Below are 15413 nucleotides of genomic sequence, written 5' to 3' on the forward strand. Positions count from 1 at the left end.
TTTTGCTTTTGGCAAATTTTTACTAAGTGCCCTTCCTCCCCAAACACACGTATATGTTTGCCAGACCCTAAAGCCCTTTATGAACATGCAAACTCCTCCCTTCTGAAAACCTTTGCGTGAGTAGTCAGCAGGCTAATTCATCCATTGCAATGTGGCTTTGTGCTAGGGTTCTGTTTCTGTGCTGCCTACAAGATAATCACAGATGTGACTGCATCTTAGAGGTTCCTGAATCTTTCAAGAGAGTCTGGTTCAAAGGAAAATTAAAAGGTGGAGGCCGGGCGCGGTGACTCAGGCCTGCAATCCCAGCACTTTGGGAGGCCAAGGAGGACCGATCACCTGAGGTCAGGAGTTCGAGACCAGCCTGACCAATATGGAGAAATCCCGTCTCTACTAAAACTACAAAATCAGCCGGGCCTGGTAATCCCAGCTGCCTGTAATCCCAGCTACTTGGGAGGCTGAAGCAGGAGAATCGCTTGAACCCGGGAGGCGGAAGTTGCGATGAGCCGAGATCGCGCCATTGCACTCCAGCCTGGGCAACAAGAGCGAAACTCCGCCACACACACACACACACACACACACACACACACACACACGGTGTAGTTTAGGAAGTAAAAAAAAAGTAGATCTCCCCTCACCCTTCAGGGCTGAAGGCACAAACTCTAGGGCCAGGGCGCTCGCCTACCCAACTTCACATGCACTTACAGGTCACCTAGCACTCAGGTACTTTGTGGCTCCTTACCTTTCAGTACAGCAGCAACAACGTTGATCGGAAGTTTATCACTGTGTGTTACGGGCCATGGGCCATGTGTGTTAGAATTTTACGTGAAATTAACATTTAATTCTCACGGACACCTCTGAAGCAGGTGCCACAGCTCCCATTTTGCGAAGGAGGCAGCTGAGGTTCCCAGGGGCTCAGTACCAGCACCATGGGCCGAAGCACGCAGGGCAAACACAGCCAGAGGTGAGCACAGACCTGCTTCTGCACCCCGCGCTCCTAACCACAAGGCTCCATCCCTCCAGGAAGGCCTTTGTCATCCCTGGGACGACCTGCCAGCTCTGAGGCATGACAGTACGGGCGCCTAGCAGGGTGACCAGGAGGCCCTCCTAGTCCCAGCTGCTGGCGTCGCCGCCCACGGCAGGGCCGGCGCTGTGACTCGTGGGGACGGTTCCCAGCGCCCCGGCCGGGGAGGCGGGCGGGGAGGGGCGGCGGGGCGCCGGGGCGGGGCTGGAGACTGCAGGGCTCGGGGCTGGAGCCCGCAGCGGGAAGCGGCCGCTGCCCGGGCCGCGCTGGGAGAGGCGAGGCGGGGCGGGGCCGGGCGCTACGGGAAGGGGAGGCCGCGCGGACCCGGAGCCGCACCGCGCCAGCCGGGCTGCAGCGGCTGCGCACCAAGGCCGCTATGGGACTGGAGACGGAGAAGGCGGACGTGCAGCTCTTCATGGACGACGACTCCTACAGCCACCACAGCGGCCTCGAGTACGCCGACCCCGAGAAGTTCGCGGACTCGGGCCAGGACCGGGATCCCCACCGGCTCAACTCGCATCTCAAGGTGAAGCCCGGGGCGGGCGGGCCCAGGTTCCCGCTGAGGCCGGGAGGTGCGGGCGCCCCTCAGCCCCGCCCCACCCCGTCCCACCCTCGCCACTGGATCGGCCCTGCAGGGTCTGAGACCCGCACCCTCCCCCGGTCCCACGCGCCACCGGGCCGCCTGCGTAGACAGGAATTCTTAGCCAGGTTCCTGTGCGCCCACCGTGACCCTAAGAGAAGAGGGGGATGCCCTAGCACGTCCTTCCCTCCTGCTTCCCCCGCCCAGAGCGCTCCCGGTTCCCAGGGCGGCAGGTCCGCTGACGGTTCCGGGTCCCTGCGTCCTGTCTCCGCAGCTGGGCTTCGAGGATGTGATCGCAGAGCCGGTGACTACGCACTCCTTTGACAAAGTGTGGATCTGCAGCCATGCCCTCTTTGAAATCAGCAAATACGTAATGTACAAGTTCCTGACGGTGTTCCTGGCCATTCCCCTGGCCTTCATTGCGGGAATTCTCTTTGCCACCCTCAGCTGTCTGCACATCTGGTGAGACGGGGCACACAGGGTGGACCAGCTTTCTGAAACATGGGCATATTCTGCGCCACCTGCCCCCTGCTCTCCCCTTATCCCAGGCCGGCGGCAGGAGGAGGAACGCGCATCAGTTCCCAAGCGGTAGGAAGAACTGGAAGGCCTTGAAAGGCCATGCGCTTCCTTTAGAATAACAGTTTGGGCTTGGAGTTTCAACAGGAGAAAGAATGTCGGTCTTTCCTGGGGTGTGATTTTCCTTGCATACATAAGGCTGGGCTGAGTGTGGAGGCGGGTACCTGGAAGCCATACTTCTTGCCACAGGCTGCTTTCAGGGCCCTGTTGTGACTCGTGCCTGCAGTTCTAGGCAGGGCTCTTATTTCTTTCATTACCTTTTATTCAGTCACTACCTGTGCCTGGGGTAAAACAAAAGTAATCTCTGAGCAGAATGCCGCTGACAGTAGAATTGGACCAGGATATCAGACCTGGTTGAGCAGTGCTGTGGAGGGGCTGCTTCAACTTTGCCCCTGGCAGATGGCAAGGATGGGACCCAGAGGAAAGGGAGGTGTGTGCAGTTAAGGCAAGGGTCCCCCAGTACAAACGAATGAAAACTCCAGCTGCGGGATAATGAATGAGGCCTCCAAATTACTTTTTCACTGATGAAACACAAATGGAAGTGGCATCTAGTTAAAGGGGAAAGAAATATGGAAGCCCCCTGGATATTGATAGGATGTTTTGAGTAACTCTATTCATACTCAAAATGTGTCCTAAACTGTAGAGAACATTCTTAAGCCTCTTTTAAGTTTTTTAAGGAAAATGTCATATTTTACCAATAAATATTGTTGTATTAGAAAATATCCACTTTAATCTGAGAGGAAGAGTATTCAGATCATCCCCAGTATCACGACAGTTGTCACGCTAGTGCTTCAGGTTAGTCCTCGTGAAAAGTATAACCTGAGGTACTTCCATGTCTTTCTTACACTTTATATGATATTCCATACCCTGATCTATGCTCAGTGTTCACTGTTAGAAGGTACCAAATTATTCTTTATTCCTCTATACCACCTGAATCTTAATTTCTTTAGTAGTTAGCTAGCTAGTTAGTTCAACAAACTAAATTGATTGAGTGCTTAGTTTGTGCTGGACACTGGGCCAAGGTAAATGAGAGATAGGGTCTGTCTTCAGCTTAGTCATGGCCTATCAGGGCAGCTGGCTAGGTACAGAAAGCATGCTGAGAAAACACTTTGTCAACTGACAAAGAGGGAAGAACAGACAAGGCTTTGAAGAGGGAAGGGAGTCAAAAAAGACTTTTAAAGGATAAATGAAAATTCACCAAATAAGTAAAGGATAGACAAAGAACGCCAATTTAATTTTATCACTGAAGGTTGTAAACAATTAAACTATGTTGAAGGTGCCAAGATTGCCAGAGAAATGAAAATGTTTGCCTTTGTACATGATCAGCTTTGTGGAGGTCAAATGGATAGTTATATTCTGACATTGGCACATGAATTTTTTTTAAGATGCCTAAGTTGGCGCATAAGATTTGGGATTCCCAATTAACTAAAACTAATCATCTAACCTCTATGTCAGTTTTCTCACTTTCAAAACTGTGAAAAACTAGTGACCGCATAGCATATTGTGAAATGCTGGCTACGAAGCTATTTGGAAATGTATAGTACCATATTTATAGTCAACAAAGCTAGACTTCCCAAAGCTTTTGTGAAAGAATTTGAAAAAAAAAAAAAAAAAAGAAGAAGAAGTTTCTCATTTACTAAATGGTGGAAAAATATAAGTAAAACTACAATTAACCAAGCAATGCCTCCTTCCAGCTGGCTCTTCTGAGAATGGGAGGTGTTTTTGTATAGTACTTCAATTGGTGAATCATCAATGCACCATTTTTTAGCCACATAAAAGGTATTTAACTACAGCTTGTTTTTTTAATTATATCTATGTGGGGCATTAATATTTAACTGTCAGATGTTTGTCACCAGGCAGCTGTGATTGCAAGTAGAGGAGTAATTTCAAACAAGAATGCTTAAAAGTTAGCTTATGCCTTGATAAAATAGGTTTATCATTAATAGATTGCATTTCCATGACGTGATAAGACCAGATCAAGGACAGACCTTACAGAATTGCAAACCCATTTGGGCAAACCATTTTTTGGTTTTCTTTTTATCTATTTTTTTAAAGCAGGGGCTTGTGTATTGTTTTTACCAAAAAGTTAGTGGTGATCAAAGGTATGAAAATATGCAGTAATGGAAATTTGAACCATGTCACAACATTAAAACAGATCGGATTTTAGATCCTTTAAACGAACAAACAACAACAATAAAACACAGAAGTCTGGTGGTGTTGGATCCTAGACCGGAAGTACAGGTCATTAGGAATCAGTGAATTAGCTGGATTCCATACTACAGTCAGACAGAGATAGCTGCCGTTTGTTAAACACAGGTTATTGGTCATAAGTGAATCATAACCAAACAAATGTGGCTGGAGCACCCATATCCCTTATTTTTGCTGGGATGCAAAGCAAACAAATGTCCAACTGATGGAAATGCAATAGTAGCAATATCATTTCTAGAAGACAGTTTTCGTACAGTAAATTGCTATGATTGAAATCTGCATGACACTACCATTACTACAACACTAAATAAAAGTTTCTATCCTATGGTCTTATTATCCAAGGGAGGAATATATAATCTTATAGATTATAACATTTACTTAAGTGTTTGGTCACATTGAGCCTCAACCAAATTTGGGGTCAATCAGAACTGCCTGGAGTTTCAGAAGCTAAACTATTTGTGATGTTGAGAACACAACTTAAGTTTGATATCAGAGGATCATTAGATTCTCTGCTCCCAAATTAGGGAACACAAGTAAACAAAAATAAAATCGAATGAGTTAACAACGCCCTATAAACTGAACTCCTCGAATGTGGGTAACTGCTTTGCTGAAACAAGAAGATTCACTTTTGACATGTGCTAAATTCCCTTTTAGGACACAAAGATCTAAGGAGTCATGGAGATAGAAAATTTATTAGCCTAAGGAAGAATAGAAAGTACATTGTATTCTGGCCAGGAGTAGTGACTCTTGCCTGTAATCCCAGCACTTTGGGAGGCCAAGCTGGGCAGATCACTTGAGGTCAGGAATTCAAGACCAGCCTGGCCAACATGGTGAAATTCTGTCTCTACTAAAAATACAAAAAGTAGGCAAGCATAGTAGCAAGTGCCCATGAACCCAACTACTCAGGGAGGCTGAGGCAGGAGAATCACTTGAACACGGGAGGCGGAGGTTGCGGTGAGCCGAGATCACATCACTACACTCCAGCCTGGGCGACAGAGTGAGAGAAAGAAAGAGAGAAAGGGAGAAAGGGAGAGAGAAAGAGAGGAAGGAAGGAAGGAAGGAAGGAAGGAAGGAAGGAAGGAAGGAAGGAAGGAAGGAAGGAAGGAAAGAAGGAAGGAAGGAAGGAAGGAAGGAAGGAAGGAGAGGGAGGGAGTAAGGGAGTAAGGGAGGAGGGAAAGAAAGAAAGAAAAGAGGGAAAGAAAGAAAAAAAGAAAAAAGAAAGGAAGAAAGAAAGGGAAAGAAAGAAAGAAAAGAAGGAAGGAAGGAAGGGAAGAGAGGGAGGGAGGAAGGGAGGAGGGAAGGAAGGAAGAAAAGAAAGAAAAAAAAAGAAAGAGAGAGAGGAAAAAGGCCACTTTGAGGTTATTTTGTTATAGTTATTTTCATTATATATTCTGCCTTTAAAATAGGTCTATTTATTGTACATTATAATGACGGCATCATACAGACATTTCAGAGGTACATAATACATGTCAATCCTCATAGCCAGTTCTGTGAAATCTCCTGTTGACACTTTTATTTGTAGCAACATGCCCAAGACCACACATCAAGTGAGAAATATAATAGAATAGAAAGTCTAGGCCAGGCGCGGTGGCTCAAGCCTGTAATCCCAGCACTTTGGGAGGCCGAGACGGGCGGATCACGAGGTCAGGAGAATGGCGTGAACCCGGGAGGCGGAGCTTGCAGTGAGCCGAGATCCGGCCACTGCACTCCAGCCTGGGTGACAGAGCGAGACTCCGTCTCAAAAAAAAAAAAAAAAAGAAAAAAAAAAAGAAAGTCTAAAGTTGCCATCATTGAGGTGTCTATTCAGCTATTTATCTCTGAAACACCTAGTAATTAATTTTCCTATTATATAAAAATGTTTCATGTATTTAGCACTTGAAACAAAACACAAATATAATTTGTGGAGACAGTCAATGTGAATAATTCTATATTCTAAAAATATATCTATCAATCATAAAGCTGCCTAATATTTCCTTCATTTTGAGCTAAGTACAGCAGACCCTAATTTAAGTCATTTTAATAGCAAACCAAGAAAATCAGCCGACTCCCTTACGCCCACCCAGGTAATAATAAAGCTTCCATTGAGGCTACCAGCAGCGCCTGAAAATCTCACAACTACTTTTGTGCTCAGAGGACATTACTACAACAGAGAACATTATTTGGAAAATTACATATAAAATTAACCATCCTGAGGACCATAAGGATATGTAGCTCTGTTAGGAACAAGCATGCAAAAAAATAACAATTTCAGGATAGACTAGTTTTCTTGTGTAAAAGTTCTAACATCAATCTCAGGGCTCTTTCAACTATACCATACAGCCCTTTTCAGTGTGTGTGATTACTGTGAAAAATTAAAAATATAAAGCATAGTTAATAACATAAGGCATAAAAGAATGATAAATTTATATTAGCTCAAACATTTGCTAAGGGTCAAGGATGTCCTCACTGTTTAAAAAATTTAAACTCTAATAGGAAAGACAGAAATACAGCATCTATTTATAATACCTTTTGATACTTGTGAAGATTAAGAAGTTTGTTTCAGTACTTTAGAAATACAATGAGGGAATATCCGATCTAGCCTGGTCCAGGAAAAGGGAAATAGACTGAGGCAACAGGAAAGGCTATCAGGAAGTAAAACCTCAGGGAAATACGAAGACTTAAGCAGGTTAATGTTAACTGGCAGAGACCAGGTAGATAAAGACACAGTTTTATTTATTTTTGTTTTACTGTTTCAGATAGCATGCCACCAATAGAAAGAATATTAGTGTTTATTATCTACAGGACTATATTTTTAAGCAACATATTTTTATGCATCTTATCACTTTAGTCCATTTGCATTACTATGAAGGAATGAATACCTGAGACTGGGTTATTTGTAAAGAAAAGAGGTTTATTTTTGCTCACGGTTCTGCGGGCTGTACAGGAAGCACACTGCCAGCATCTACTTTAGGCAAGGACCTCAGGAAGCTTCCACTCATAGTGGAAGGCAAAGGAGGAGCAGGCATGTCACATGGCAAGAGAGGGAGCAAGAGAGAGAATGGGGAGATCCCAGACTCTTTTAATCAACCAGATCTCACTTAAACTGAGAACTCACATTATCAAGGGGGTGGCAGGCACAGGCACTAAGCCATTCATGAGGCATCTACCCTCATGATCCAATTATCCCCACTCGGCCCCACCTCCAACACTGGGGACTACATTTCCATGAGAATCAGGGGGACAAAAAACCCAAATCATTATCAGTGATCACTGTTCATTTATTTATTTCAAACGCTCAACCAAATTTAAGTAAATTGGGTCAGTGTTGTATCTCTTCATATATGTACAAGAGAGACCTTATTTGGTCACAACAACAATCCTCACACATCTCTCTTCCTTCACTCCAGGATTTTAATGCCTTTTGTAAAGACCTGCCTAATGGTTCTGCCTTCAGTGCAGACAATATGGAAGAGTGTGACAGATGTTTTCATTGCTCCATTGTGTACAAGCGTAGGACGAAGCTTCTCTTCTGTCAGCCTGCAACTGAGCCAGGACTGAATACTTGGACCCCAGGTCTGGAGATTCGGATACTGTAATACTTCTTTGTTGTTATAACATAAAAGCACCACTGTTCTGTTCATTTCCTAGGTGTTCTAATTAAGAAAACTATTAAGATGAGCAACCACATTTAGAAATGTTTATTGACAGATCTTTTCAAATAATGCTTTTCTGATTAATAGCCAAAGATTTTGTATCTAACTTTGTAACCAGAATTATACGATAAGTTGACACCACTTAGATTTAAAGGCAGGCAGTTTTGCTTTAGTACAATAGTATAAATTTTATAATGATGATTTATAATGATTAAGGGACATTTCTATCAAAATACTACAATAGTTTTATGCACAACTTCCCATTAAAAATAAGATTTCTTATCTGTTTGTTTGTTTGTTTGTTTGTTTTTACTCTGGGAGTAATACTTTTTAAATTACCTTTACATATATAGTCACTGGTATACTTAGAATATACAATGATCCTGGAAACTGCAGTAACAAAAGCACACAATGATTATAGTAACTATCAGATACAATAAAACAAATAAATGTGAAAATAGATTCATGAAAATGTATTCCTTTAAAGTATTGTTTTCCTACAGGCCTATTTAACAAGATGTTTCATTTTACTGTATATTTTGTACTTAATATAAATGTTGCTCTAATCAGATTGCTTAAAAGCATTTATATTATATTTATGTTGTTGAACTAATATATGAAATAAGTAAATGTAGCTCCCACAAGGTAAACTTCATTGGTAAGATTGCACTGTTTTGATTATGTAAACATTTATACATCTTCTTTGGAAATAAAATATAAAAGAGCTATATACAAAGCTTTCTTTTCTAACTTTTCCAAGCAAAATCTGAAATGTTTTATGACTGACATTTATCTGGCTGTGATCTTAAAATAATTCACATCTAAATAGTATTTTGTCTAGAAGATGCTTTCTCTCTAGTAGTTAGAAATTAAACCTGTGTCAGCATTCCTATTAATGCTTCACTTTACTTTCAGGTAATATTGGTGCTATTTAACATTTTACAGTAAAGGTTACTTCTGATACTTTAGTACCATTTCAACTACAGTGATTCATGTAGAGAGACAGGAGAGTTGTCAACTTGTTGGGCTACTGAACTACAGGCATAAACTAAAAACTAACAGCTGCAAACTTTTAAGATGTTCTCTAATATGGGTATGTAACACAGGATAAAGTTGTTCTTGTCATTTTGAACTGTGGAGTCCTATTTCACTGTGATGAATCATGTTGCTTTGAAAAATCTCCTTATTTCTGGGCCGGGCAAGGTGGCTCACACCTGTAATCCCAGCATTTTGGGAGGCCAAGGTGGGCAGATCATGAGGTCAGGAGATCAAGACCATCCTGGCCAACATGGTGATACCTCGTCTCTACTAAAAATACAAAAAAAATTAGTTGGCATGGTGGCGTGCACCTGTAGTCACAGCTACTTGGGAGGCTGAGGCAGCAGAATTGCTTGAACCCAGGAGGCAGAGGTTGCAGTGTGCCACTGCACTCCAGCCTGGCAACAGAGCAAGAGTCTGTCTCAAAAAAAAAAAAAGAAGAAAGAAAGAAAGAAAAGAAAAGAAAAAAGAAAAATTTCATTATTTCAAAATGATAGACATATACCAAAAAAAACTTTATAATGTGAGTAATTACTAAAATGTACACATCTTAAAAGTGTGTAAATGCTTGAATTACCATCAGAACCTGAATTGACATTTCTTTGAGTACCCTTGTAAGTGACAAATAAGATTAATAAGATTTTTCAAAATCTCCAGGACTGGTGAATATAAATGATGATTGAACTGGAATACTATTGGGGACCAAATCAAATGAATGATTAAATTATGAAGCTCATACCCTTTTGAAGGTAGTTGCAAAGAGACATTTCAAAACTGCCCTAGGCCATTGTGGCATCCTTAGATGGGACACATAATCATTACCTTAAAGCACTACCACTCATTTTGACCATATAGATTTTATTATGTTAGTTTAAAAGGTCAATCAGTCTCATGACTTTATAGTTATGTTTTGTATTGAAAAACATTTTTTAAACATTTGGATATGTTGATAAACCAAAAACATTTGATTAATAAAATATCTATTTTAATAAATTGGGAACTTCTTTCAAATAGCTATTGGCAAGTTTTAAACCCAAAATATATACACATAATTCTGTAATAAAACTGTGTGACTTCTAACAAGTAATATGTGACTTCCTTATTTCTGAACAGTACTGGTTACTTTCAAAATGAATTTTTATTGAGATTTTCCATTAAGTATTTTTTTCAAAGACTCAAATTTTGTACCAAGTAAATCCAGCTTTTATGTACAAACATGTTGTTTGTTTTATTTGGGGCTGAGGGAGGTCTATGATGAGCAGACTTCCTCAGAATTCATAATAAATTTTCTAAAAGCCTATAAATGTGTGTATTGCTTTTATTACAGTAAATATGGAACATTTCCTACCTATTTTTACCTTATTAAAAACTCAAAATAATAAATACATTAGTTATTGCTTATTTGGAATGTATTTTTAAAAATAATTACATTAGTACTTGAATTATTTGTTTTCCAGCACTTAAAGAGGTTCCATATAAATTTTCTGTCATAAGATAAATAGTATAAAATAGCCTGTTCACACACCCACCATACTTCTTCTTTTTTATAAAGTCTTTTCTTGCTAATCCTAAATAAACTGAAATTTCTGTTTCCAATTTTTAAAATAAGAAAGTAACAATATAAATCACATGTACTTGGATACCTGTACTATGAAGCTAGACTAGAGTCCAAAATTATTTTTGGAAAGTGAGTATGTAAAGAGTAGTTGCTGATGTTGGCATACATTTTCTTGTCAGTTCATCTGGAAAAATGACCAACCTATAATAATAAAGCAGGTGCTTGGCTTTTTAAAATGTTCTTTATAGTTTTGAGGAACTTTTAAAATTCATCTTTTTGATAGTCATCCACATCCCATTAATTTATTTTGATGCCTTTCTTGGAAAGTTGCTGGAGTGTAGTGAAAAAAGCCCTGCCGTATAAGTCAGGCAACTGGATTCCAGTCTCAGCCTTGCCATTATTGAGGTGTATCCCCTCGGGTTCTCAGTTTTCTTATCGTTAATGAAAGAATTGAACTAAATGGTCTCTCCGGAGCTTCCCATCTCATTGTTTTCTGTGACTTCAATAGGATGAAGACTTGGCTATGTATATGAAAACCAACCTAACTGTCCAATCCAAAAACATTTTTTTTAATCAGTGAATTTTTAATCAATTACAGGATAGGTGTGCTATAAATACAATAATTAATGCATATACTTTTCACCCTTCCATTGATTGTGAGACTGTATTTGGCCTCAATTCGTTAAAACAGAGATCCTAAGATTTTTATCAATTGTAAGTCTTCATTATTGTTATGAATTTCTCAAAAAAGTAGTTACTTTATATCTTAATTAGAATTTGCTATTGAACCTTTAACAACATGGGATTGAACTGTGCAGTTCACTTATGCTCAGATTTTTTTTCAGTAAATACAGTTAGCCTTCCGTATCCACAGGTTCCTCATCTACCACCAAACTGGATCCAAAATAGAGTATTGCAAGATGCAAAACCCTCAGACAAGGAGGGCTGACTTTTCATCTCCTTGGGTACTGCAGGGATGATGGGACTTAAGTATGCAGGATTTTTATATCTGCAGGGGAGTTCTGGAACCAATCCCCCGAGGGTACCGAGGAATGACTCTATTTCATTTGAAGATTTTCTATCAAAATCACTGCTATGCCACCATAATCACTACCATCTTTCTCTTTTGCCCAGCTATTTGCCACAGCCTCCTAACTGACCTCACTCCCTGCCTTCAATATGATCACCAATCCATCTTTCTCTTTAAAAAAAATATGATTACACCAAGACTACCCTGTCATTTCCCTGCTTCAAACTATCAATTTTTATGTGATTGCCCTGAGAATAATTTTGCAAGTTCTTGAGCAATGTATGCAAGACGTTCATTATCAACCCATTGTCATCGTTAGCGACTCTTCTGTAACTTTACTGAACAACCCGTGCTACTCCCGTGTACCCACTGTCTCCTGCCCCATGCCAGCATTACTTTTCTCCTCATGCCTGCCTCACTCTTATCTGCTTCCAAAACTCTTCCACATTAAGTGCCTCTTCTGTGTCTACATCTAAAATCTTGCACAAATTCCTATTATCACCTGTCACGTTGTAAAAGTAACCCTGTTAACTAACACCATTAGACTGCTACTTAGATTTTTGAGAACCAAAAACATCACTTCACCTTTGCTAGCATTCTGAAATGGTGCCCAGTACTTAACGAGTTCCATCAATATTTTCTGAATGAATGATTATGTAAATAAATAACTGGAGAAATCTTGGGATAATTACAGAACTGGGAGTGGGAATTGCACTACAACTTTGTAATTTCTTCATTTACAACAGGGATTTGAAATGTACTGATTCTAATAAAAATTTCCTTCCCACCATTTTCTCACTCATGAATCATTAAGTTGGGAAAACTAAAACGTATATAAACAATTTTATATTTTATCGATCGGGGTAATGCCTGCCTTTAGTCTCCATTCTCTTATCTAATATTTACTTTTAATTCTTCAGGGGTAGAAAGCCCTAGCATTTAGAAACTTGTTTGGAAACACACTATCATGCTTTCTAGAATGTTACTATTTCAATTACTATTCTATTCCTCATTTTGAAATTTATAACACTGAAACATTGTTTCTTCGGGTTTTACATTTTAGAAAACACATTGTCTCATTTGAATCCCAGAACAAATTAAATAACATAATGGAGAAATCAAACAAATAATAGCTCAGTTTTTCTAGCTTGCAACCTTATCATTTTAGAATGTTTGTTTAAGATAATAAGTGCTTACAGAATTTTTACAGGGTTACACGTTACTTTAAGAAACTTAAAAAAATAGTAAGTAGAACTGCAAAGAAAAATTACCACAATGAATGTAATTTATCACAAATCAGGATTGGGCACACTTCTTCCCTTCAAGGTGTATCTGTGTGAAGGGAGGACAGAGAAAGAACTTGACAGAAGAGGGGTAAAGGATACAGGTATACTAGATATTCAGTTTATATTTTTTAGGAGTAAAAATAAGTTTGGCAACTATAACCATCCCAATTTCTTCTCCCTATTCATCCCAAAATAGCAAAATGAGCAAAATAAAGCACCCCTTGCTACATTTTTAATCTCTTGCTTTGGATTGTATCTGAAATGCTGCCATTGGAACTTGACATCTTGAACTTTTTAAAGTGAAACATACCCTTGAGTGGGGTAACATTTCAATCTATTAGCAGTCATCTATTTACTTTAGGTGAACAAATGATCTGAGAAAGGAGTGTCAAAAACTACATATGGGAACTGAGCATAAGAGCTCTGAGCACAACATGAGAGTCCCACACACTGATTAAAAGAGATGTCACCAAAGAGAAAGCTGCCACAGAAAAGGGAAACAAGAGGCTCCAATCACATGGCCTTCAGCCTTCCCAGTTTCGCTTTTGGACAACCCAAATCCCTAGTGAAAGGGGCATGGAATCGTAGCAGGAGTGGAGGAAGTTGAAGTCAGCTAAAGACTTTTCTTTTTATCCACAAAGGAAAGTTGCTTTTGTCTTACTGAATAAACAGGACCCTAGGAGCGGGCATGAGGGCTCTGCTGGAACCATGTGCCCTAAAGACAATGCTGAAGCCTGAAAATGAAAATGAAAATGAAACTGTAACTTGTGACCATCTATCTGTGTCTTCTTTCACCTTGCCTCTCTGTGCTGTTGACTGTTGCGGCATGTCTGTGGCAAAGAAAGACCATGCTGCAGTCAGAGAAATCAGAGGACACCACTTCAACAATTAACCAAAAATAGGACAGGGACACCTATCTGCCTGCACTTGGACGTGGACGTATTAGGTCATTCAGCTCAGCTGCGTGACTGGAGAAATCATTTTGCCATTATAGGAAAAGGTAGGGGTGTAGGATGATGGGAGAAAGGAAGAGACATGACTCAGAGCGGGAAACAGCACAGAGCCAAGGACAAATATTTCTCTAAGACATAAATGGATCAGGAAGAGGTGAGAGCAGCAGGTCATCTTTGGAGCATTCTTTTCTTTCCTGCCTCCCAGTCACTTGTCACCAAGCACCAACCAGTAACAAAAGGGGAGAGAAGGGCAGTATGCAGGACCTGTTTCTCTAACTGACTGGCACATCGGTTCCAGCCAACTGCTGTCTCAGCTAACTAGGGCAGTGAAAGAAGGAGTCATTTGGAAGGTTGCAGGGATGCACACACCATATCCCAGGGATGCAAGTGATGAGGAATAACCACCATGCTTATTTTACTGAGGAGGAAACTGGTTGAAATTCTTTATGCATTATATGACTGGGAGACCTCTGATCTCAGTACAAACAATAACAGGAGTATTTATGTTTGTTGAGCACTTATAATCTTCTGGGCATTTACTTAATCAGTACAATAACCCTACGATGGGAATGTTACTGTCATTCCCATTTTTCAGATAATGAAACTGATGCTGTGAAGTTAAGGAATTTGCCCTAGACCACAGTCAGGATTTGAGCCAAGAGAGCCTGACATCAGAGTCCACACTCTTAATCACTGTAGAGATGATTTTCTAATTCCTGAAAGAATGTGTCCATGGCTGTTCTTACGACTTCCAGCCAAAATCTTCTTTTGTCATTCATCATTCAATCATGCCACCTTTCCTACTCTGAGAAGCACCTTTTTTCCATTCTCCCATCAATGGAGGCAGTTTCGTGTCCTCAGTTGTAAGAGCTCCCCCAAGCTAGCACCTGGGCTTCATGTACCCTCCTCACTCTGCCTCTGTCTAATCCCTGAGCCCCTCCCCAGCCCTATACGCCACTTTTCAGGGCACACCCTTTCTTTCTCCTTAGGATCTGAGCTCTAGACCTTACACTCCAGCAAAAGTCAGAAAAATCATTCCCAAATGCCATTATTCCCATTTTTGTAAATTTTATAGAATTTTATTCCTTCACGCAGACTTCCCTAATATGTATTAAAAGCCCAGTGATGATTTTTCTTCTCACTGCTAAACATCCTGACATGTAAAATATTAATAATTACAGCAAAAAATTTCAGTTTGGACTAAGCATATTGTTTTTTAGACAGAATCCTTAATTTGTATTTTTCTTCATTTTGTTGGAAATTTCTTGTCAGTTTGTACATCCTTTAATATGTTACCCAATTTTATTTTCAGTTACTTTATCTTGGAGATCCTGGGGAAAACCATATATGAATTTCTTTTCTCCTATTGAATAATTTGCTCACGATAAATTTTCTTGATTTTATTTTTTAGAGACAGGGTCTTGTTCTATCACCCAGGCTGGAGGGCAGTGGTGCAATCTCCTAGGCTCAAGTGATCCTCCCTTTTCAGCCTCCCCAGTTTCTGGGACTTCAGGTGCGTACCATCGCACCC

The 15413-nt window shown here is 40.6% G+C and overlaps 1 protein-coding gene across 4 annotated transcripts; it reads left to right on the forward strand.

Moving 5' to 3' along the window:
• Positions 1–861: 861 nt before the first annotated feature.
• On the forward strand, positions 862–10355 carry CAV2 (caveolin 2). 4 transcript variants are annotated; one of them, XM_025380291.1, is made up of 4 exons: positions 862–961; positions 1457–1547; positions 1876–2063; positions 7772–10355. In XM_025380291.1, exons 1-4 carry the CDS (start codon positions 927–929, stop codon positions 7920–7922), a joined length of 465 nt encoding a protein of 154 aa, XP_025236076.1. In that variant the 5' UTR covers positions 862–926; the 3' UTR covers positions 7923–10355. The 4 variants fall into 4 exon arrangements, 3 of the variants coding, with proteins under 3 accessions (XP_025236076.1, XP_025236077.1, XP_025236075.1); XM_025380290.1 differs by lacking the exon at positions 862–961 and adding an exon at positions 1264–1318 and having other exon boundaries at positions 1377–1547; XR_003118661.1 differs by having other exon boundaries at positions 951–2063; positions 7772–7967.
• Positions 10356–15413: the final 5058 nt, after the last annotated feature.

The sequence above is a fragment of the Theropithecus gelada genome, chromosome 3 (assembly GCF_003255815.1).
Source record: "Theropithecus gelada isolate Dixy chromosome 3, Tgel_1.0, whole genome shotgun sequence".
In the NCBI taxonomy this organism is placed as follows: domain Eukaryota; kingdom Metazoa; phylum Chordata; class Mammalia; order Primates; family Cercopithecidae; genus Theropithecus; species Theropithecus gelada.